This window comes from Zootoca vivipara, chromosome 10, assembly GCF_963506605.1.
Source record: "Zootoca vivipara chromosome 10, rZooViv1.1, whole genome shotgun sequence".
In the NCBI taxonomy this organism is placed as follows: domain Eukaryota; kingdom Metazoa; phylum Chordata; class Lepidosauria; order Squamata; family Lacertidae; genus Zootoca; species Zootoca vivipara.
In genome coordinates, this window is record NC_083285.1 from 37,583,815 (window position 1) to 37,608,556 (window position 24,742).

A 24,742-nucleotide genomic window follows, 5' to 3' on the forward strand; every position below is an offset into this window, starting at 1 on the left:
AGCTACCAAGAAGGCCCATGGGCCATGGCGCACGGGTTCACGAGAAAATCCACACTGGGTGGGAAAGGTCACATGAAAGCAGGAATTAACTGAAGCATTCAGCATTCAGCATTCTGTAAATATAAAAAGACGACTTTGTAAGTATTTGCAGAATAATAAAGTTACAATATTGTTAGTTTTTATGTATTTGATACCTTGCTTGCTCTTTTTAAACAATGAAATGTTTTGTTTTGCAGTTATCATGAACTAGACCCAGACGCATTCTCATTAATCAATTCAGGCACTATAGTGGTGGCAGCAACAACAGAGGAGCAATTGAAGACTTTTCAACCTCCGTTTTTTAAGAGAACAGTATCAGGAAAAATCCGTAAAAAAAATGGTAACTAAATAAAAAAATACGCAATAACAAGATAATTGTAATCTTACATATTAAAATGCATCAACCTTCTCACCTGTTCTAATCCAAACAATTAGAACATATAACAGTAACTATTTGGTTTCATGATGGATTTGTTTTGAATTTGTATTTTTCCCTAGAGTGTAGTCCAGCAGATAGGTAGATACTGTCATCTATCGCCCAGGGGCAGGAAATGCAGTGTTGAGGGAGGTGGTTGCCTCGCTATAGGCAGACATGCCTCCCACCTATTTCCTGCCGCCCTTCTAGGCAGTTCTATTTCTCCTCCCTCATTATTAGCCTCACTTTTTGAACTATTTTGTGCTTCCCTGTTCTTTCCTGTTTGTTGTTATCCTTAGTGAGTTTCTGAGTGCTTTTGAACATGTTTGGGTTTTTTTTTCTGGCAGCTTTTTTTGGTGGTCTTCCTTCTTTTCTTCTTATTGGCAGATTTGTGTTTCTGTGTGTCAAGGGTTGTTAGTTTCCTATATTCCCATCTGATAGACTTTCTTCCAGGAAGAAAGGGCTGTTGGCCCTTGATCTCCTAAGATCAGAGCCCATCCTCTTTTATGTGGATAGATTGGCTGTCTGATTTTTATTTATTTTATGTTATTTGTTTTTAGCTTTTCAAATTGTCAAAATTGTTCAGTTCCTTTTATGTGTCAAAGAAGTAGTTCTTGTGTATTTTTGCCTATTTGCAGTATTTTGCACTTTCTTGTATTCTTATTTTTATTTGTCTGTCACCATGCTCTTGTTGATGCAATCTTTGAGACTCTTGTAATGAAATGGACTGTGGTCTCTGCATGCAGTGAGACAACCTGCTTCCTGAACTCTGCATTTTTGCCTGTGGGTGATAGATGGCAGTAGCTACCCATTTGATGTCATATTCTCCAGGAGAAATTTATTTCGGGTTATGCCAACAGCCACTATTATTGGGGTTAGCTGTTGATTCTCTTGATTGCAAGCATTGAGCTAGTGGCAAAACTAATGCATTATTAGTATGTAATGTTACTGAAGTGAATTCAGATGTGTGCTGATGGTGGGCAGGCTTAGTTTGATTGCATGGTGAAATATCTTCTGCATTGTTGTGCACCCAAGTCCTGGCTTTTCAAAATTCACAGAAAATTCATCCTGCTGCTGACCAATTGGCATTGGTAGTTTTACATGAACTCCCCATGTATTCCTTCCCCTGTGTCTGTTTTGTCTGTCTTAGCCAGTACTTCATATTGTACACCCCTGACCTCCTCCTCTAAGCCTGCATCCACTCTGTTCTGATGCCCTGTGGGTGCATCACGTACCACTTTTAGTTCTTTATCTGTTCTTGGGTCTCTTGCTCCAGATATGCCTGGTGTTTCTAATAATGTCTGCTTTCTTGACTTCAGTGCTATTGCGGCTGCTGCTTCTAGGATTTAAGTTATTGATCCTGTTTTGATTGCCTGCCTTGCAATTCTTACTGACATATTCTTACTGACATATACAGCCCATCTGTCCCAAGTTTCTATCTTAATTCTGCCTGTCTGTCTGATTCTGCCTGTCTGTCCCAGACATGGTCTAGAGACACCGATGGACCATGGGATAGTCCGTTTGTGACATAGGTCTTTAATCAAAGTTGAAATGGACCCAGTAGGTCATGCTTGTTCTATGACTCGATTCCTAATTTAAAGCAATCCTTTAAAAAAAGATGCATACAAAGAAGGGTTCGTACAGCCTCTTTAAGGATGTTGTTCCTTTTCTGTTTCTCAATGACTGGTCTTAAGACATGTCACTTAAATCCCATTGTCTATCCTTAGGGGACTGGGGAGCAATTTTTCCTCTTCTTTCTGACATTCTTATAAATATTTGAAAATGGTCTGCATGCTTACTATTCTCTCTCTCTCACTTGATTCCCACCCCAGCCAAAACATGCCCATTTCCTCCCGTTAGTTGCTTCCTGAACTGCAGTGCTCCAAGCTTGAACACAGTACTGCCAAAGGAAATCTTAAGTGTGCTTAATAGAACAAAATTGGAAAGCACAAGTCTTCGCATTGTTTATTCATGTAATCCTTATATCTTTCTTATTCCGTTGCATGTTCATATGTGGTTATTCTTTTTGTATTTCTAGTTCACACTGTTGAGAACAACACTTCCGTATTTTGTCCAGTAATGAGAAGACAGAGGCAAACAAAATAAAAGGGTGTCTCCGTATTATTTTGCTAACTTTTGATTTGGTGATTCAGTGCATTTTGTTATCAAGTTGGATTGGTGGTGGAAAATGGAACCTAATGAATTGCAAGCATCAGTTTATCTGCTATTTGGAGATTGATTGATTTGGAGGCTTAGCAAGAGTCATAATATTCCTTGTGGCTAACTTGACAAAATGGCTGATGAATTCTTCAGAACAGTCATAAAATACAGAATGAAAAATGCTGCAATTGATTCCAGAGAATTGATCTAGTGTTGATCTGTTTGTTTATTGCTTGTGTGTGTGCATAAGCACGTAGTTATGTAGTCAGTTATGAGCATATGTTTAAAATAATTCAACCTCTTCAAAATCTTTCTCTGAAAGGAATAGTGTTTAGATCAGAACACAATTATTCATCCTGACAATTGATGGCTTTTAAACAAGCCTATTAATACCATCTTTAGTTTAAGTGAGCTTTCTTGGTTTCACTGTTTGCTGCTCCATAGCTGTGTCCTGCCTTTCTTTTATGAGGGTTTCCAGGGCTGCCTGGTGTAATGGCAAAAGGAAAACACAATTCCAGTGTCCCCTTGTTGCATTTCATAGACTTGAGTAGCCCTTCCACATCTGTTGACGTCCACTGCAGCAGATGCAGCCCTGTCTTCCTCTTGCATCACTTGTCAGGAGCAAACTAGGGAATCAGAAGCCCAGTCATTCAGTGCAAGAACAGTGAACTCAGCCATTCAACCACCAGAGCAGCTGTGAGATATGGTAGGACCTGTCACTGTTTTTTTCAGATGGACTTCTAGCTTGGCCTTTTGATAAGCTAGGGGTACTTACACAATTGTGGAATCTCGAAAATACCAGCCCTGAATATTCTGCAGCCAACAGCTCTTAGCAAGTCAATACTTCCTTGCTCTTCTTTGCTCAGACACACTTGATTCCACCTCCCCTGTCTTCAATTCTGGTCCTTCCATGCCTGCTTCTGACCCCACTTTACAAAGTGCTTCTTCAGATGCTGTTTCCAGCTCAAGCCTACTTGACCACAGTAATTGTCTCACCCCTGAAACTGATGCCACAACGGATCCCACTGATCTTTCCCAGCTGTCATCTTCTGCTTCAGATTCAGGTGGGTTACTACATATTGGCCAAATGGCTATCAGATGTCGAGTGGTTCCGTGATCTGAGGCATAAGGATTCCCCAACAAATACTTTACTAACCTATCACTTTTGCATCTAAGTTCCATCTAAGGGCTCACTATATTGTCAGGTGCTCCATTTCTGTGTCAGGTTTCCAAGCTTAAGTCTCAGGCATCAGATGAGGATGAGATCAGATGATTGCCAAGGCTTTGGATAGATGAGGATTCAAAAATAGAAGTTGTCAATGCATAAAGGAGCATATATAGGGCATTGTGGAACAGGACAAGCTGAAGAGCATACAAGGATGTCAGGACATGTTATAAAAAAATAGTAAAAAAAACCCTGTCAACTTGCTTTTCTTGGTGATATGGTGGACAAGACTAAATAAAGAGCATCAATGGACCAGAATGCTATATAGGAGAAAGGGGAAAATGGCAGTTTCTCCATAGTCGTCTAGAGGGTTCTGCTAACTGTGCTGATACATCTTTAGTTCCTTTCTCTTACCAGATGGCCTCATCAGAGGAACTGACACCTGGCCCTCAGTGCTGTCATTCTGAGCCCCACAACATTTAACACTCAGCTGGGGGGGGGGGGGCGCGGATATGATCTCAGAAAGATACAGAGTCTGTCATGATCATGGGGGTGCCCACCAGAGAAGGCATGAGGCAGACCTTTTGCAGTTGAGGCCAGATGTCCAAGCTGAGGGCTGATGTCGCTTTCTGCAGCTGCTAGCTCCTTTGGGGTAATGGGAATTCTAGTTGTGTGGTTCTTTCCTCTCTGGTTTAGCCACCTGTGTCTGGCAGCAGAGATGTCTTCTCAGGTGAAGGGATGTGGTCTCTGGTGCCTGCAGGCTCATGCAGCATGGACCGGGAAGTGAATCTATCTCTTCTCAGTGTTCCAGGTGCCAGAGGTCTGAGCCCCAAATGAGTCCTGATCCAAGGCCATGATAGAGTCTGCTGATTCCAAACTTTTGTGATTTGTTGAATTATAGATGTGCTGATTAAAATCAAATCCTTTGTAATGTTTATTTATATACATTCTAGAATGTTCTCGGGCATGTTTCTTTCTTGTATATTTACAATAAAACTGCAACTGTTCCTTTAGTATTAACCAGTCAATATAACGATGGACTAGAAAGATTACTTCTCACAGTATGTAAATAGAGGGAGGTCTGTAGCTCAGTGGAAGAGCATCTGCTTTATGATGCAGAAGGTCTCAGGTTCACTATTTGGTATCTCCAGGTAAGGCTGGGAGAGATTCCTCCCCAAAGTGCTGGAGAGCTGCTGCCAGTCACTAAACAGCATTGATCTAGATGAACCAATGGCTTTGCAAGCCAGTTTCCACCATGCCCCAGGTTGCTCTCAACAGTAGGTACAGTTCTTATGTAGGCCTCCTCTTTTGGGGCGACTGGTTTATGGGCTGTTGGTCTCCACAGACTTATGTCCAGATCTCGTATGTCTTCCTGTGGAAGAAGGAGGCTCCATGTTTCCCCATTTTTCATTAAGATTGAGGCCCTGTTCTCCTTCCATCCCATCAGGTATACAGATAAGAGGACCCCATCGTGCTTCTTTTAACACATGTGGGGAGCCTTCAGGCAATGTCTAAACATGGTCTTCTCAGGAGTAGGGATTGGGGCCTACTTAAGGGTTAAGGTGCTGGCAAAAGCCCATTAAGTCCCTGCAGCCCATCTTATTAACAGATCTGAAAACTATTATTACTCATTCTGATGTCTTTGAAAATGTGTCCTCAATTTAACTCAAATGTTGTTTGTTTTTAGATCCATTATATTTTTCTGATCACAGCATTAAGCCGGAAGAAAAAGACAGCCCACGACTAACTCAGGGATATGTTACCGCAAAAGAACGTGAAAAAGCACAATATCATTCATCTTTGCAGGATCATTTTGTTAAAATGTTTCTACATTTTAGAAGAGCGGCGGTAATGTCTTCTTGAATTAATGTGTTTATGTTATTGTATTAAAATGTCTCTACCAGTTTCAATAGGTGATACAAACATTTGTTTCTTGTACTTCTATTAACTTCTTTTTCTATTCCCAGATATCAGTAGGGTAGTCTAGCAGAAAGGGTTCATATCATCTAGGTCTTCCTAACCCTTTAAAGCAGGAGTCTGAGAAAGCTTGGCAGCAGCCCATCTATCATTCACTCACTTTTGTCACCTCTTTTTTTCTTAACCCACTCCTTGTGTCAGGTAGAACAAGAATCCCCCAAGAAAAGAAAAGAGGAAAATATAAATTAGAGCTAAAAAGCCTTCTTTTAGCTCTAATTTATATTTTACCTCTTTTCTTTTCCTAATAATTCATGGAAGAGAGTGTTCGTCATGTGACACATAAACCTTTGCACACATTCCCCCCCCCCCCATCTTATTGCTGAAACATTGAGGGAGTCCCAGTATAACTTCAAAAATAATTTGATACTTCCTCAAATACTTCGGCGAAAACAGCCATGAATACCCAAACCTCCTTTTCATATTCCAGCAGGGGAAACGCAATTTTGACATACAATGAACATTTTTCTGTGATGTGCAAACAATAACAGTGGTCCTAGGTGGCAGTGCTGTCCAGAACTATGACTAGTGGCCACCATCTTTAATCAGGTTGGCGTGGGGGGGGGGGTAATATCCCACATATCTCTGGAAAGACAGCAAGAAGCCCTTTAGCAAATACAAAGAACACTCTCAAGCATTTTCACGCTAGAGGAAGTGGAAGGCCAATAATGAGTTTCTGGGTAGCCTGTTGCCTAGATGCCAGCTTTCAGACCAGCAGGAGCTTTTTCCTGGCTGGAAGTACTACCTAGTGCATATTTTCTAAAATAGGAATCAGAAGAATTCCTTTTCTTGGTTTCTCTTACTGTATTTACTAAAACCTTTTAAAAGGTAACACCAGAATTATTTTGCAGTAGGTAGAACTTTGTTGCCTTTTGCTTTAAGTAAATGAATACATCCATAAATAATATGGTAAATGCAATCTTATATTGGATTGCGCTGTGTTTTCTGAATGGCCCCCTCAGGGAGCACAGTACACAGTGCTATAAAGCCCAAACCTCTACTTAGAAGGGACTTGTCCAGCTTCCTAAGCACATGCTGTTCTACTGAGCGCAGCCTAAAACCATGTAGGCTCAGAACCTCATTTCTGTAATGGTTATGTTGCACAGAGTGAAGCCGCGTTCATAATGAATGTCACCACTTCACATGCATTAGATCAGCAGCATGGAAATATGTTAGAAATTATAGCTAGGAAATGTACAAGTGGAAAAACACCAGTAAAATATGAATAGATTTTGTGAATATATCTTGAAATGGCTGATAAAGATTATCAGAAAGCTGTAGTTTTAATCACTGTCTGGCTGCTTGGCTGTAGAAAGGTAACACGCACCTCGTTGCGCTCTCTATTTATTTCCTTTTATTTTCTGTCATTTTTTTTCTAACAATAGCCAACTTCCCGCCTCTTAGTTATTTTCCTGTGTATGAATTGGATATTTTTGTGTTCTAAGCTGCCTGAGAGTTCAGTAGGTTAGTCTGCATGCTATAGAGGGAAGTTTGTATCCTTTTTTCTCTATTGAAAAGTAAGAATGAAGAAGTAATTACTGTATTTTCCCATCTATAAGACATCCCAATGTATAAGACCCCCCCCTCCCATTTTTGGGAACTCAGTTTTAAGAAAATGAGGGGAGATGGCCCAAAGTTGTTGAGTCTTTTCCCCCATGCAGCTGCAGGCAGGAAACACTCCCTAGATTAGGGGTCCCCAGACTATGGCCCGGGGGCCACATACAGCCACCGAGGCTCTTTTATGCGGCCCCCGGTGACCCCCGCCGCATGCTGCTGCCGCCAGCTCTTACTGGCGCGGCACGGCGCGGCTGCCGACTTCCGACCCGGAAAAGCAACGGAAATAGCTTGTGCGCACACGCAAGCGTCATTTCCTGTGTACGTCCGGGTCGGAGGAGGCTTCTGCACATGCGCACAAGCTATTTCCGGCGCTTTCCAGGTCGGGAGTGTGCCAGAAATAGCGTTTGCACATGGGCGCGCACAGCCGCACGCTCCCGCACCACCGCGCGTGCTTCCCTACCCTCCGGCCCACCACGCAATCGGTGCGGCGGGCATCCGGCCCAAAGCTGGATAAATTTCGGGGACCCCTGCCGTAGATCGTTTCCCGCACGCAGTGGCATCGGGGCAAGTTGCACTCTAGCCAACGAGCTGGCTAGCAGCACACAGCTTCTCTCCCCCCCCCCATGCAGCTGCGACCAGGAAACACCCCCCCCCAGGTCACTCCCCGCTTGCTTCGGCATCGGGGGAAGCTGCGCTCCCACCAGCGGTGCGGCGCTTCTCTCCCCCCCCCGCTACTATCTGTGTATTGGACAACCCCAGTTTTGTGACATGATTTTTGAGTCAAAAAACCTCGTCCAACACACAGATAAATGCGGTTATATGAAAAGGAATGGTAGTGATATGTAGAGATAGGGGAAAATATTTGTGTTGGTATTTTAATTCAGAAATTCAGAGATTCAGAAATATATAGGTAGAATTTCACGGAGGAATTGTAGTGTCAATACTGGCAAATTCAGAGCATAAATTTGTCTGTTCTCTTTCTTAGTTGGGTATTGGAGAATATATGTTCTGATACATAATTTTTTGTAAAAGTGTTTGTATAGAAGGTAGAAGGCATTACAGAATTATAAAATAGTTATACATGACAGTCCCGTGGAGGGCAGGGTGGGGGGAGGAAGCACCACTGAAGTCCTGCTTAGCTTGCACCAGCTAGGGTGGAAAGTGTGTGGCTGCTCCTTATCCCCCCCCCTTTTACTGGTTTTTATTTCCTTTTTTTAAAATTCCCTCCTATTGTTTCCAGTAGGAAAGAAAATAACTACAGCAGCTCCAGGACTGCCAGAGTCTCTCCCCATCCCCTATTCTGGAGACATGCTAGAGGGGAAAGGGGGGGGTATGGATTCAGTGAACTCAAAGCCTTCTCAGTATGCCCCTTGAATGCCCTCTTTTTGACCTTATTGTCCACAGAGCACATCACAGCAGAACTTCCACAGAGAGTCAAGGGGTGACTTCCACAGCACACCTTACCCTCTGTTGGCAGACCACCCACTCCATGCAGTGGGAGTTCCCCAGTATTCTGTGACCCCTCCCCCCCCAAAAAAATCCCAGGGGCCATAAAATTGCACTTTCAGTTGTAATTGTAGGTACTGTAACATAGCAATATAGCTGTTGTGGGAAATACAGAGCCACAGTCCAATCTCTAGCTTGAAAGTAGGTTTCACTCTATTCATTCAGTGGGATTGTGCAATTGAAACTTTTTGTAACTGAAAACAATGGTTTGTGTTTTAATGCTGACACCACTGAGAAATCTCCATGCTCCACTCATCAGACTTTTATCTGACACTTTACCATCCAGGTTTTAGCCTACCGTGGTGGCCACTGGACGTTGCTTCAGAATGTGTGCCGAGACCTTTGGACCTATACTCAGGAAGCACAGTCAATTGTTAGACATTCACAATCTTTTCATGCACCATTTCCTATTACCAAGGAGTTGTTTCATGGCACCATTTGGCTGCCATATTACATGGCATCAGATATGTTGCTTGATATGGTGGTTGATCTGCAGACTACTGATTCTGTCAAGGTAAATATATTTTATTGAGGTCTGCATACTGTATTAAGCTTCGTTTCTGATTTACAAGCAGCAAAAAAAAAATGTATTTTTACTAAAAGAATTTCTTCTTTGTTCTTGGGCTTGGCTTATTTAAACCTTTCAGCTACTATCCAGTGCACAATTTATTATTACAACATGGCTTCTAAAAACACAAACATTAAACAGGGCTAGCTAATTTTTTGGGGGGAGCACATTGATGGATAGCCACCCCTTTGAGGTCTGCATCCCAGTGGTTGATGTGGTCGGTTTATATTTGTGCATAGACATATTGCACATACATACATAAAGACCACTCACTCATACTTGCCACATTTGCACATTCACCATACATGCAATATACACATACATTGCACAAACTCACCAGACATGAAATCACTACTTGTAATACACTCATGCATAAAGACACACACACACACACACACACACACACACACACACACACACACACACAGCATTTTCAGCACTCTCATTCCAGTGCTGGGGTGGGCGTGGCTGAAAATGCTGCAGAGGTCATTCTGTTTATTCTAGAGGTAGAAATGCTGCCTTTTAAAGAGCAGGCTAAGGACTTTATTTCCAATCTTAGCACTATGGTGCTTAGCACCAGGATTGCAGATAAAATATATTTCTGCCTCTTCTTTATCTCTAAAGAGCAGACAGATCACTCTCTAAAGAGCAAGGAAAATGCTTTATCTTCCAATCAGATTGGAAGATAGAGCTAAAGGGGTTGATGGGGCACTTCCTGTGGCTTGGACTGTGGGTTGCTTGCTTCAATCAAATGTTCAAATTACGGTCATCACATGTTCCATATTAATTATTATTATTATTATTATTATTATTATTATTATTATTATTATTATTATTAGTATACCACCCTTCATCCGCAGATGCCAGGGCAATTCACAAAACAAAAATACAAAATAAAAACAAGAACAAGCACGTAATTCAAATCACACATTGGTATTTTTCAACTTCTGTTTTCAAAAATGATATAAAATGTCTGAGTGCTGTATTACGATGAATTGGAAACAATGTGGTTTGGGATGTTAAAAAGCACGACAGGTGTTACCTGAATAGTAGATTTATTAGGTGGGAGAGGAATAGCCCAATCCAAATCCAAAGACTTCATTGTCCACCGTAATAAATGGTGTGTGTACTTGTGTAAGTATAAAACCTGAAATCTCACCCCTTATATAACAAATTGATTGCTGCTCTCTGCAGGTGAGGACCTTCTGCACACATCTTATCAGGAGGTCAGTTCTGCACAATGTAGAAATCAGGCCATTAATGTTGTGTCAACTACCCTTCAGAATTTCCTTGAATATCAGTTTGGTGTGTTTTTGGCATCTACTGAAGACTTCCTCCCTAAACAAGACTGTTGAGTTAAGGTCTTTCCCAGTCTACAGCTGCATTGGAATTGTTATTAAGATTCAGTTCAATTCAGTTTTAGCAAACAGCCATTACACGCATAACAACAACAATGCTGCTTCTAATAGCGGTTTACATTTCTACTCCCCAACCTTTTTAGAGGATCAATCATTTTCCATACTCCCTTTAAATTTCGTTACACGAATTTGTAGAGCCTTAGTAAGAAGTTTGGATGTTCTAAAGGATATATACTTCTCTACATCAGACACCAGAATGCAAGATTTTAAAGACGTTTTATCTCTTGTATTTTGCTGCCCAGAGTGCCTTTTGGAGGAGGGGTGGCTATAAACAAAACGAAGAAACAAACAAACGGTGCAACTGTGCAGCACAGGGGAATCGAGTACAGGAGTATTCAATGTTGTGCCCTCCAGATGTTGTTGGGCTACAAGTCCTATCCCTGACCGCTGGCTACACTGGCTGGGGCTGATGAGAGTTGCAGCCCAAGAACATCTGGAGGATACCGCATTGACCACCTCTGATGTTCCATATCCAGAAAGGTTAGTTGTATAGATTTTTGAGGATAAGAAAAGCCTGGCTCATTTGCAGAACATTTATGAAGCACAAAAGAACCCAGCACATGGAAGTGTGTGGCCTGAATATCTGAAACTGGGACTGGATAAAAGCTATTTGGAATCCTTCCTTTACTACTCTCCATTTTGAATTTATAGATTCTTGAAGCTGAAGGAGATTTCTGTGTTCCAAGTTGTGTAGGCGGCATAGCTCAAGATGAAGGCGGTTTTAACTTTTCATTTGAATATCCATTTGATGATATCTGTGTTGTTGATTTGCAAGGAGTACGTAATTTGGTTCTGCGAACTATTGAGCTTCTATTTTTTTTGAAGAAGTGGGAATCACTAGTATACATAGCCGTGCAGTTCAACACAATTACACAGTAAGTAACATATGTGCTCTTTTGGAAGGGAAAAACATTGTGTTTTTTAAAAAAAGAAATAAAATGTTAGCAGTTTTTAATTTTGAAATCTATCTGATTTTTCTAGTGAGAGATATACAGAGCAATTGATTCCACTGGTGGTCCATGCTCAGAGACAACTGCAGGAAAGAACACAAGTCCGTTACCCTACTAGCTCACACCCTAAATTCAAATATCTTGTTACTGATACTGGAAGAAAGGTGAAATGTTTTAGATGTGCTTACTTTGAGTCCTACATGTGAATAAGTTGGAGGCAGACAACATTTCCACATGCCCCTTCATTCTAAAGTTCCGGGAGGGAGTGGGGGTCTGCAACAATTTAAAATACAACATTTTAAAAAAACAAAAACCACAGTCACCAAAAATAGATGGGTCCCCAATATATACACCTCAGGTGTCAAAGACCAGGGCAAAGATATGCGACTTTATGGTGGAGGGTAGGTAGGAAATAAAATTTCTATACTGCCCTTCATCAGAGGATCACTGGGCAGTTTACAATATAAAAACACAAAAATGCATAACATAGCAAAAAAAAACAATAACTACCCCTCCCCAACACACACAGTTTAAAAGGTCATAGACTACAGTATTTAGTTAGCCAAAGACCTGGGTAATATTCTTACATTGCTCTGTAGCAATAGTATCCTACCTGGTGAACTCTAGATGCTTTTGGACAAGAATTCCCATCAGCCTAAGCCATCACAGTCAATGTTGATGGGAGAGCCAACACCATTTCAAGGGCACCACAATGTGTACTAGTGCACAGACCCTTATTTTGAAGAATATCAGCATTTTCAGAAATCAAGTTTTAGGTAACCAAATATTGACATAAAAATCAGAGTTTAGTCACATTATTTCGAAAACATTGCCAATAGATGTTACAGTGTGGAAAATATTTTTCTCTTAGGTGCGCTGTAGAGACTTTGTTGCGATAAAGCTGCATGCCGCTGCCAAATGTAATGAAACAACTGATGAGGATGGATTTGATAGTAAAGGTCAGAGCACATACTGATATATAAGTCCTTTTTATCTTCAGAAGGTTTTCTGTTCATGTCCTTTTGGAGTACTATGGCAATATTTTTATGCGATGTCTAAATAGGCCATGCCTCAGTTACATGCAGTCAGCCATTTCCGTGAGAAAGAGGATATTGACCATATTCTGTTCTGTTTTCCTGTGATACTGGATCTTGATTTTTTGATGGAGCTGCAGGGACCTTTCATTGTAGAGGCAGATGAGTCTACTTCCATTCTGTCTTTTTCTTTCTGAATTAGAATTTGTGTACTTTTGCTGCAGCTCTTGCTGATCCAGTTTAAAAGGAGCCTTTCACCTCACCCTAGTTAACTTCTTGAATGATATGATTTTATTTTGCTGATGAGGAGGGAAACAACTGGTGTAGAGGCACAAGTTACTATTAATATGGCGGAGCTGGGATTGGTCTTGTTAGATGCCAAGGGACCTAAACTGTGGATTCAGGCAAGAAGCTCTGGATCCTCCCTTGCTAAACCTCTGGGACAGCTGGTTGGCCAAAGGGGTTACTAGCTGGATCTTTTATGTACTGTAGTGCCACCCATTTTATAGCCAGAAAGGATACTGTTCCTTACTCACTCGTTCTGATCTGAAGATCAAAAGGGACCTTGGTGGTGTTCTGTAAAGCTGTTCCACCACCGAGTGGGATGGTGTTGTGGTTGGATCATGTGGTCTCCACATGCAGCGGGGGCTGGCAAAGGTCCGCGTCATGGCCCCCGGCCGGCCAATCCAGTCGGCCGGGGTGTGTGGCTTACCCCTTTTAAACCGCAGTGTGGCAAGAGGATCTCCCTCTTGTTCCGGCTTGAGTGGCGGTTAGGCACTGGTAAAACCTTGTTTGGGGGAGGTGAGGTATGGCCATCACCTGCCCCTCCATACTAAAGGGTATTCTGTTAAAGAAATCCAGTGGTTGTGGTTCCTGTCCGAAGTCCGGGTGGAGGCTAGGGACATGGCACGACCTTCCAATGACTCTAGGGGGAGCTTCCAGTTGATGTACATCAACACCCTCCCCCAATTGGTGGTTAACCCTTGTGAGACTTCCTGCAGGCGGGCAGGAGTCAGTCTGTTCAATTCCAATGCCTAAGCCAATACTGCTCACATTCTGTAACCAATAAAGTTGTGGCCTAAATTTTGCCCATTAACCTAAAATATGCTGTCCACGTGTTATTATTTTAACATCAAGGGGAGGCCTTGGGGTCTTGACATGCTTAGTGTTATGCCCAAACTCAGGCTTGTGGTTTTTCCTCACTCCAGACAAACCATCAGCTGGAACCAAGGTTTGTTCTAGGGTTAACTGCTTGAAATGTCTCTGAGAAAGATATACCATTAAATTGGGTTTATCCATTAAGCTAAGACAAACCATGGCTGAGCCCTGTATGTGTAGCATCAGCAGGACTGGGGGAGGAGTGCTGCAGCTATGATCATTTATTTCAGAATCCACACATTTTCTCATTCACACCAAGCCATGGTTGGGCATAGCACTATATGCAAACTGTGTCAACAAACTCCTTGTCCTTATTTTATGCTTGAGCTAGAATCTGGTCTTTTAGCCTTCAATCATGTCAGCATGACACCTTTGGTCTTTGGCCTGCCTGTACTTGAACCAGACTCTTCAGCTGTGGCCTGTCTTGGAGTTTGACCAAGGCTTGACATACCTCTCTTCTGATTTGAGGAAATAAGTTGTACCCTTTCACCAGTGTTAAAGCAAATTGTGCTTGTTGTCTGTTTCAGACCGATGTTGTCAAATGTGAAACAAAAACACTGAAGCATTTAAAACCTTTGCTGTATAAGAAAGGAAAGATCCATATTTAGTTTTTAATATATTTATTGCTTCAATTAAGATGCGGATCAAGGAAGAGCACTGGTTTCTGTTCCTCTGGATGTGTCAGATGCACTGCAGTGTTTCAGTGAAAGCCTGGAAAAAGCAAAATACCACAGTAGATCTATTAAATATAGCAGGAAATTGCTTGCATTATTTCTTGCTCACACGCAAGGTGAGTAATTGCTGTGACATCTGTTGGTTAACAACAATATTGTGTGTACAATTGATCTACTTTAAGAAGTCAAATACTGGAAATCTTAGTGTGAAACAGAAGATAATTATTAATGCAGCTGCTTTTTATATGCATACAAGAAGTTATGAGTTTGGTAATATAACCACTACATGGTTATCTTTTGAGGACCATTGTTCTCTTATATCTGCACCAGCCTTAAATGTGAATATCTTTGGCAAATTAATTTTAATTCTACGTTTGTAGAGTTTATACAGATTCAGTATTTGCAGTCACTCTTTGTGTTGGCTAGAAAGTATAAATAAGCATTTTTTTCTGGAATTACAGAGCATTACCTTTGAAATTAATCTTTTTCTAAAATTAATTGGCACTATAATCAAAATCTTTTGGATACAGTATATTCAGTATATTGATCACTTTTCTAATCTAGAGTGTGGAAGAGTAGACACAACAATGAAGGCATCTTCACATGGAAAAGTGGGATTTATGCTGGGGGCTGAGTTCACATATGAGCCAGAACCACCTGATCTTTCTAATGAAACTTTTACTAGCATTAGTTTGATTCAAGGCCACTCCATTCCCCGGTCAAAACTGTCAGTAGTCATCTCTTCATATGAACAAACTCTTGGTAAGATTATAATTTATTTTGCCCCCCTTACAGATATATATGTACAGATATATACGCACAAGTATGTGTCCATAAATTTTGGTCGCATATAGTCTATCCCATGAAAGTTTCTTCTGTACCCATACATTTTTTTCTACTGAGATCCCGAGTTAGCTCCCCATCCCCTGATTTATTGTTAAATGGCTTTGGGATTTTTATGGGGATTCATAAGTGAAATAAATGAATAATATTATTTAGGATAATGATTTATTTCTGAATTCTGAATAAGTTGATTTACATAAATATATTAAGTGTGTATTAATATTTTTTTTTAATTCTTCAACCACTGAAAAACAGAGGCGCTTCAAAAAAATAATCAGCAAGACCTCATGGTGCAGGCTTTCAGTGAACTCGGAAATATTCACTTTTATACAGGAAACAAAAGGTATCTATAGTGCAACGGAAATAAAATAAAACTTTCCTTTAATTTTCAGTTTTAATGCATAATTAGCTAAAGCATAGTTAAAGGCTGCTAACTGAAGTCTAGGGGCCTGCAAATACTATTGTTTTGATGGAGACAAGGTTGTATATTTAAGTGTGTGCCAGTGTTACTGACATATGCTTTGCTTGCCTTTGCATCATAAATTTTGTGGGAATCCCTTTGTAGGAGTGGTGAAGGGCTTTACAGCCCTTCTTTCCAACCTTCTGAAAGGAAGCGCTTGGAGCAGGTACTTCAGTCCCAGTACATCAGTCAAGTGGGTATTTTAGAGGAAAATAAGAAAAACATTTTACACAATAGTCAGCTAGTGATCTGTTTTTATTTTATGTGGTTTTTAATTGCTATAAACAGCTTTGATATTTTTAAATGAAATTGGGATAAACAGGGTTGTTTTTTTACAACAACTAAATAAAATGCGATTGTATGAACTGAAAAAAACAACAACACAAAAGTTAGCTTTGAAGCAAAGTGTCCCTACTTTAAGTCTTAATGTGCATTTGGTTTTAGTTTTAACATTTCCCCATTTCCAGTGGAAGGTCAGCAGAGTGGCCAGAAGGCAGGCAGCAACCTTTGGGGAGGCAGGATTCCCAGCATGCATCCAGTTCTGCTCCTGCTTTGGGTTGAAGTGCAGCCAGCCATTATCGCTCTTGCTCATCTTTCAGTTATTTCTCTCTGAATTTCTTCTAAACCTTTCCTCGTCTGTTGTAGGGAATTAGTAATAGTCCTCCTTCCCCATGGGCACATTCCCCTCTGGTTCCCTTCACCCCATAGCTGTTTCCCCCCCCTCCCACCCTCTGCCAGACAGCTACTTGGGCAGCACCTAGTACCTTCACGAGGCACTACCACCAGGATGCTTTGGATTCAGCATTTGGCAGGTGGGTCCTGCAGCAGGTCCTCCCGCCACAACCTCTTGTGCCCGCACTCCCACCCTAGAAAGGTTAGCATCCCACTCTGCTGATCTTTCACTGGAAATTGGGGGGGGGGATACAGTTGTACCTGCTTGAAGTGTAGTTTTCCATTTCCTAATGGAAAGTCAGCAGATCCTGCCCTAGTTGGATTGGCTGCAGGATTCTTGTTATTAGCACAAGTCACATTGACATTGGGTGGTAGTATGTTTTCTTTCTGCCCTTACACTCCTGGCTGTCAAGCTTGGCGAGTCCATGACCTAAATGCCTGTTGGAAGTCCTGACTCCCCAAAAGTTGCTGCCTACCTTTGGAACACTAGGTGGAGCCATCAACCCACACTGCTGACCTTTCACTAGGAAATTTCATTAACCTGTTAAATCTGCGCTTGAGGGTGTGATGCCAAATAAAATATTTTCATTATCTTGCATTTTAATAAATGTCAGTGAAACTTTGGATGTTTTAAAATGTTTTTCAGAGCTGCTTTCAAATGCTGGTGTCAAGGCCTTGATGGAGTCCTGAAAATAGTTGATGCACTTAATCATTGGCACGAGTTAGATGGCTTGTCAGAGAATGCTGGCAACTTGGCAAATCGCTCTCAAGGTTACTGTGAGAAATTTCTTTCTCGGGGTGGAATTTGGGGTTGCTTACAAGGAGCAACCTTAGCAGCTAAAATAGCTCAGTGAGTATATAATGCAACCTTCTCATCCACTGATCCTAGAATAATTCATCCATATATCATAAAGGATAGAATAATTCTTATTGTTAATGGAGTTCTTTTTTAAAAGGCGCCAAACAGAAATACACTGGTGCCTCGCTAGACGAATTTAATTCGTTCCACGGGTCTTTTCTTATAACGAAAAATTCATCTAGCGAATGCCATAGGAATGCATTGATTTTTTCCCCCCATAGGAATGCATTAATTGAATTTCAATGCATTCCTATGGGAAACCGCGATTCGCTATACAAATTTTTCATAAAACGAATTCGTCTAGCGAGGCAACCTCCGCTCGAAAAATCATTTCGTTAAGTGGAAATTTCGTTAAGCAGGGCATTCGTTAAGCGAGGCACCACTGTACTGATAAATAAATCATTCAAACATGCTGTCTAAGTTTGTATTCATACTGCATCTTTATCCAAGTTACCTTGTACAGGCCATCTTCATTTTGTGCAGGGGTTCCGTTCCAGATCCCCACACGCGTCGGTGGAGCCTGCATAAGCCTGCTTTGCCCCACCCCACCCCCTTTCATGATGTCTTCATGACATTTGGGGGCTGCTTCCAGGTTTGACACAGTGCTTGTGTGCATGATCGCAAATCATTTGGATGTGCCTAAAAGCAGGAGTTGCCTGTAATTTCTTGACGCTTTTTTATTATCATTTGAATTTAATATGTATTTCCAGAAAAATATAAAATATTTAATATAAAATAACAAGTTGAAACATATAGCCACACAAATTATACTCCTGTGTGCCACCCTGAAAGTAAGGGTGGGATAAAAAAAAAAAAGCTAGAACATTTACCTAGAGGGCAGGGAGAGAGGGAAGAGGTATATGCTCTGCACACACTCCAGGAGACCATCAGCAGGCGTGCTGCATTGCCTCTAGCAGTATGCTCAAACAACCCTGACCTCCCCGTCACCTCACCCCCTTTCCCTCTCCCTCCAAGTAAGTGGCGGTGACTCCACTGCCAGGAAGCCCAGATATGTGGCAGCACCCTTTCTCGGTGATCCCTCTTTACCCCAGTTCTTCCACCCTTAACATGAACCTGAAGGGTAACTACAAGCCTTTATGAGTCAAATGTTCCCCTCAAATATATGTACGATGCATTCAGAGATCTTCCTTATCATACACAAAGCATATAAGTAGAAAAATGTACTTGCGATCATTATATCATTGTCTGATATAATATGTAAACGTGAAGGGTTTTGTTTTCAGGTAGAAATAAGTTCAAAATTTTGGTTACATTAAAGCAGCCACAGTTGTTCTCCCCCCCCCTTTTCACATAGGTACATATTGTTGTATGATGTGAAATTAAGAGCCAAAGCTTGCATTTTATCCGCCATTCTCTTCAAGGTAATCAATATGTTTAATTTGTATCTTGTCTAGTAACTGATAAATGTTGTTTTTGAGATTTTCGCTCTCAATAAGTAGATAACAGTTCTGGTAATAATGCCTGTAATAGTGTGTGAAAGCCTCTCACTAGCTTGGTTTGCAGAACAATCTCTTTAGTGGGTTAATCCAGTGTTTCTCAACCAGTGTGCCTCCAGATGTTTTGGGACTACAACTCCCATCATCCCTAGCTAGCAAGACCAGTGGTCAGGAATGATGGGAGGTGTAGTCCCAAAACATCTGGAGGCACACTGGTTCAGAAACACTGGGTTAATCCACCAAAGATAGGGTTCTGAAACATCTGAAAGTGAAGGAAGGAAAGCTGCTGGTAATCTAGGAAGCAAGGAAGGGCCTGAAGTCTAGAAAGCTCATATGCAGATTTCTGACCTGCTTGGATGATCAGCAACTTAAAATAAACCAAGTCAAGTCTACTGAGAGCCATGAAGGAGAGAGAGCAGCTGAGCTAGGAATTCCATCTGTGGGGATTGAAGGATGCTCCAAAAGGGCTTTGGCAAGATGAAACTGACTGCTGCTTCTGTCTGCCTTTGTTTCTAAGAAGAAAGGAAATTTGGGAGGCTTGCTCCCACCCACAAAATATACAAACTCTCCCTTTTGCAGAAGCTAGAGGCCATATATTGTGTCTGCTATTGTTCTGTTTCAGTATGATGAGGATGTGTCTTGAGCTGTCATAACCCCAAATATGCTATGGAAAGTCATGACAGAAGTGGAAATCCCAGCCAGACTGTTTGATTCAGGGTGGTAGTCGTAGCCAAGCAAGGACCACCAAGTAGGCCTCAGTCCACTTCCAGGTGGCTTTCAGCACTGTAGCTAGCCCAGTGCCTCCTGACTCATCTACTCTACCCTCCTGTAGCCTTTGGATTGGGCTGACATCAGAACCAGTAGTTCCTTGAATGTGTTGTTGCTTGCATAGGCATGTTGGGGAGCAGGAGTTGGCTGTCGCATGTAATGTTGGAGGGAGGGAAAGAAAGGAAAGCGTCTCTGGTTTGGCAAATCCTGCTTAAAATGGGAAGGATGAGTCACGATAACCCCAGAGCCAACGTATGCACTAAGCTTAAGGAAAGATGAACGATAGAACTGCCTGCTACAAGGAAATCACTGCAGGGAATAATCTAGCAATTTGTAATTTCCATCTTTCAGTTGGAAATTATTTCAGCCAATGCCAATCGATTAAGTCTACCCTTTCAACATGAAAAGTCTTCCCTTTCAACATGAAAAGCTCCTAACCGACTTAAACAGAGCAGTCGGTGATATCTTCCCCAGATAGCACCGAATATACGACTCTGATCTGTAGTCAGTGAGTGCATCCAGCGAAGTCAACGAGGGCTGGCTGCTCCACGTTTACGTAATCCTTAGGCTTTCATTCCACGCGTTAATTAGATTATGTCTAACTCTTCCACTCATTTTGCGAGTGGCTCCACACCTATGACCAGTGGACCACAGTAACCCTGAGCCCTCTCAAATGACTCCTGGAGGCAGAACATTTGAGAACTCTTGTTCTAGCCAACTGGCCACTTAAGACTTATGTCTGGTTTCAGATCTAGATAGTAAGAGTAAATTAAAACTTTAATTAATAAGCAAGAGAGATTCCTGTATGTGCCATGCAGTATTTGTGCAATGTAATGATCCCACTTATTCTAGACTCAATAAAACAAATGTTTATTCTATATTAACCATCTTAATTTTTTTAATATGAAGCACTACACGTTAATTACAGTAATCTGGTTTTAATGGGTATAAACTTTTGTACAGCTTTGGAAGATTTTAATAACTGTATAATTTTCAGTCCCTCTTTAGAGTTTCACTACCACATCCTAAAGCAGATTGTGACTTTGCACAATATGAAACAGATATATTAATTCCTGGCATTGACCTATTCACGGATTACTACAGAGCTGATGTTGCAACAGTTGTTGGAAGCCTGACTTACGTTATATATGAATTGCATTGTAACAAGCAGAATCTAATAGTAAGTTCTCATAAAGTATATATAGGTAAAGGTAAAGGGACCCCTGACCATTAGGTCCAGTCGTGACCGACTGGGGTTGCGCGCTCATCTCGCATTATTGGCCGAGGGAGCCAGCGTATAGCTTCCAGGTCATGTGGCCAGCATGACAAAGCCGCTTCTGGCAAACCAGAGCAGCATTTTGACATGCTTTCGAACTGCTAGGTTGGCAGGAGCTGGGACCAAGCAACAGGAGCTCACCCCGTCACAGGGATTCGAACCGCCAACCTTCTGATCAGTAAGCCCTAGGCTCAGTGGTTTAACCACAGCGCCACCTGGGTCCCATAAAAAGTATATATAAGACATATTAATTATTTTAAATGTTGAAATGGTTATAAATTTGGTTTATAGTTTCACTTTTATACTACTCAAGGAGCATGAAGCCAGTGTATAAGGTTATGCAGCTTGTTTAGTTGAATACCTAATCCTATGAATGTTTACTTGGAAGTACAGTATGATTGCATCTCACATGAGGGTTCTGTTCCAGAGGCAGCACACTTATGCAAAATCACACATAGACAAAAACTACTGACTGGCACGAGGTAGGGGTAGGGGACCCCTAGTATGTACTTTCTGCTGGCTCTGTTGTCCCCATTTCATTAATGATGTTTTTGAATTTTTAAATTGGACTTTAACATTGCTATTTATGTTTTTGGACTGTACATAATTTTGTGTGCAAGAGAATGTAAAAAAAGTGACAAACAGATCTATAAATTAATAACTATGAGTCTGCTAAGTAGATGTATGGATTGAAAGCTCTTACAAAAGCCTTTGGCTATATACAATTAAGTTTTATGAACTATGAATAAATATTAATAGAATTCTCTGGTGTCTTTGCAGATTTTGCCACTATTCACATTGTATCAATACTTGGTTTCTGAAATTTGTCGCAATGCAGCTAAAAGTATTGAAGGAAGAATTCTCAAGGTAATGTACAATATAACAGTTAAGCAACACATCCAGTTTTTCAATGATTGCTTAATGTAAATTGGTTACTCAGTTATTATCTACTGCTGAATTTCTTTCATTGGAGAATAATAATTTATAACTAATTGGAGGAAATGAGCTGCTTTTTGGTGAAATGAAACAACTTTTTATCCTCAAATATGAAGGTTCCAAGGGTGCTCAAAATGTTATTTTAAGGTTGGCAGTCTGCTTGTGTGTGTGTGTGTGTGTGTGTGTGTGTGTGTGTGTGTGTGTGTGTGTTTAATGGGAAATTAGATTCTCTCAAGCTTGTGGTGCTTGAGGTGTATATTCTTATGACCTACCTTATTTTAAGCTGTTTTAAACTGTTTTTAATACTGTGTTTTAATTGTTGTAACCTGCCTTGGGACCTTGGGGTGAAGCCTGGGTAATAATGATAACAACAACAACAACAACATCTGTATCCCTGTCCACAAGATTTTCCCTTAGCACAATCCTTCCTTCAGCCCTCACATTTTTGATTAGGGAGCAAGGTATCCAGGTCTTAGGGCTTGACTTCTAGCCTGGCACCTGTCATCTCTGTGCATGTAAAGATGGCCTCAGTCCTAGCTGAGTTCCACCTCATTGTTGAAGGCAAAATTGCTGCTCCAAATAAAATCTTCAAAAGTCCCTCCCTTCTATGTTTTCGATTATGACAAACCAAGAAAGGGCAAACAGAGAACAGTGACAGCCAACCAAAAAAACCCCAATAACACTCTCTACCGAAAATCATGAATGATAAATGTAAGGAGAAAATGCTGGTGCAAATTGCATCATGAGTAGTTGAAACAAAACCAGGCATCCAAAGGGAGGGGGCACCCTGTCCTGCAGGATGATTCCATGACACCTCCTGTTTGCATGCATAGAAATCCCTTTTACAAGAAAAACCCAAAATAGCCTCTTCTTTTTTATGCTACCTAAGTGGTGTCCCATATGTCTCCAGTAACATTGGAAGGGACAGCTTGGATGCAGTTAAGGAGCTAGCATCATATCCTTCTGAGAGCTGGGGATGTGCAAGTGTGAGAAGGAACTGCATCATCAATAAAAAAAATTAAGATCCAAACCCTGCAATTCACAAAATGAATTGCACTACTGGCTCTGTATACCCACTGGAAGCTATAGCACTTCTCTCACAAAAGCTGATTTGGTTGTGTATGAATCTTTGTATGTAGAGCTGTCACTGGAAGCTATAGCATTTCCCTTACAAAAGCTGATTTGGTTGTGTATGAATCTTTGTATGTAGAGCTGTCACTATTGTGGACATTTAGTGTAATACTAACCTTTTCTTTAAAAAGATCAAAGTACTTACAGATTTAGGATTTTATTCTGATGCCTTCTATGAACTATGCATTCTCAACCGTGGAGAGAAAGTCCCCTGGAAGCTACCTCCATTCTATAAGCTTGTTCCAAGACTCCCGGTAAATTTTTTAAAAACTTGATTTCATACCCTAATATGTCAGGAAATACATTCTCCCTTACACTGAAGCTTCACCGTGAGTTCTTTGCAGAGTCTTTTAGAAAGGACTTGCTAGGATTCCCTTTCCAGGGGAGAGCTTAGTCTCGCGTGCTTTTGATTCTTCCAGCTTTTTAAAATAGTTTCACACCCTGGATGAAAGGGTTATTTAACCTTAACCACAGGGATCTGCCATAGCAACAATCAGTTGGAGAGCTGAAATAAAAGAAATAATGATCTGATTGCTAAGCATAGTTATGAATAGATGTGTGTCAATATGAATTTTTTCTATGGTTTATTACTGTAGATCATGTCATGAGTAAAGGTTGGCATAACTTAATATGAAAAGAGATACCCATTATGATTTTTCTTGACCCTGATACTAGTCTTATCTTAAACATGTCCTGAAAGGCATGGAGGAGACATCCTGAACTCCTAATACTTTCTTGTAAAGATCAGCACATGTAATCGAGCCACCAGTAAACTGTTAACCTCCTGTTAAAGAATTGTTGCCACAAAGACAAGGAGTAAGACAAATCAGTAAGACAAATCAGTTTTGTCATTGCTCACTAGGATTATAGTCCTTTAACTTTTAATTAAGCAGAATAAACAAAATGGAAAATAGGGAAACACTAGGAAGAGACAATAGAACAATAGATTTATTAGAATTACAGGAATTTCTCATCTCAAAAAAAACCTCCCTTCTCCATTAGAATGTATTGACTAGAATTAGTACAGAACCTCTAGAATTTCAGTGGTTAGTTAGCTCTCCAATTTACATTGTGTGACGCTGGAGCCAATGGGATGTGTAATGTCCTCGTCACATGATGCTAGGGAGGAACAAAGGCTTTTGGGAAGTAGGCTCGATTCCCTCAGTTTTTTCCTCCTGCCTGATGCAGCAGTCTGTTCCTCCCAGCTCTCCCCTTTTCGTCAGATGTCTAGCTTGTACTTTCTTTAATTCTGCTTTTCCTTTTCCTTTGTGGTGTTTTTTGTGTTCCCCTTGATTCCCCTGTTGTCTTCATATATATATTTATACATGTATATAGGTCTCTCCAAGTTTTGATTCATCACAACCACTCCTGACAAATACAAATCTACAGGTAAGAAATTGCTTGTATATCTAATTCATACACCAGATTGAGTCTCAACTTGAATTGGTGCACATTCATTTTTTTTCCCTTTGTTAGTTCAGGAGATAATATGGAATGGAAAGTATGTTCTAACACAAGATGTAGTGATTGCCACCAACTTGGATGGTGTATTTATTTATTCGATTTCTGTGCCATTCTTTGTCCCAGTCGGGATGAAGCACCATTACAAAACACTTCAAGATATCATGAAGACAATAAATCTAAAGCACAACTGTTATAAATATTGAAGTCTAACACTCAAAAGTATTGGGTCTCTGGGGAATGAATAAGTTTAACTGAAGT

At 40.9% G+C, this 24,742-nt stretch overlaps 1 protein-coding gene across 6 annotated transcripts in view; it reads left to right on the forward strand.

Moving 5' to 3' along the window:
• Positions 1-24,742, forward strand: part of CFAP54 (cilia and flagella associated protein 54) — a 105,061-nt gene that overhangs the window by 56,345 nt on the left and 23,974 nt on the right. For 5 of the 6 annotated variants that reach the window (XR_009558270.1, XM_035127119.2, XM_060279711.1 and 2 more), the window contains 16 exons: positions 237-379; positions 3,481-3,678; positions 5,467-5,627; positions 9,103-9,330; positions 11,454-11,677; positions 11,784-11,916; positions 12,624-12,711; positions 14,582-14,734; positions 15,183-15,380; positions 15,717-15,804; positions 17,240-17,443; positions 18,768-18,834; positions 20,675-20,857; positions 21,734-21,820; positions 23,152-23,274; positions 24,356-24,409. Coding sequence is in view for 5 of the 6 variants with exons in the window: in XM_035127119.2 (XP_034983010.2) it covers positions 237-379; positions 3,481-3,678; positions 5,467-5,627; positions 9,103-9,330; positions 11,454-11,677; positions 11,784-11,916; positions 12,624-12,711; positions 14,582-14,734; positions 15,183-15,380; positions 15,717-15,804; positions 17,240-17,443; positions 18,768-18,834; positions 20,675-20,857; positions 21,734-21,820; positions 23,152-23,274; positions 24,356-24,409 (2,332 nt within the window). In the remaining variant the exon portion in view is untranslated. The remainder of the gene's footprint in view (positions 1-236; positions 380-3,480; positions 3,679-5,466; positions 5,628-9,102; positions 9,331-11,453; positions 11,678-11,783; positions 11,917-12,623; positions 12,712-14,581; positions 14,735-15,182; positions 15,381-15,716; positions 15,805-17,239; positions 17,444-18,767; positions 18,835-20,674; positions 20,858-21,733; positions 21,821-23,151; positions 23,275-24,355; positions 24,410-24,742) is intronic. The other variant, XM_035127122.2, reaches the window with a different exon arrangement.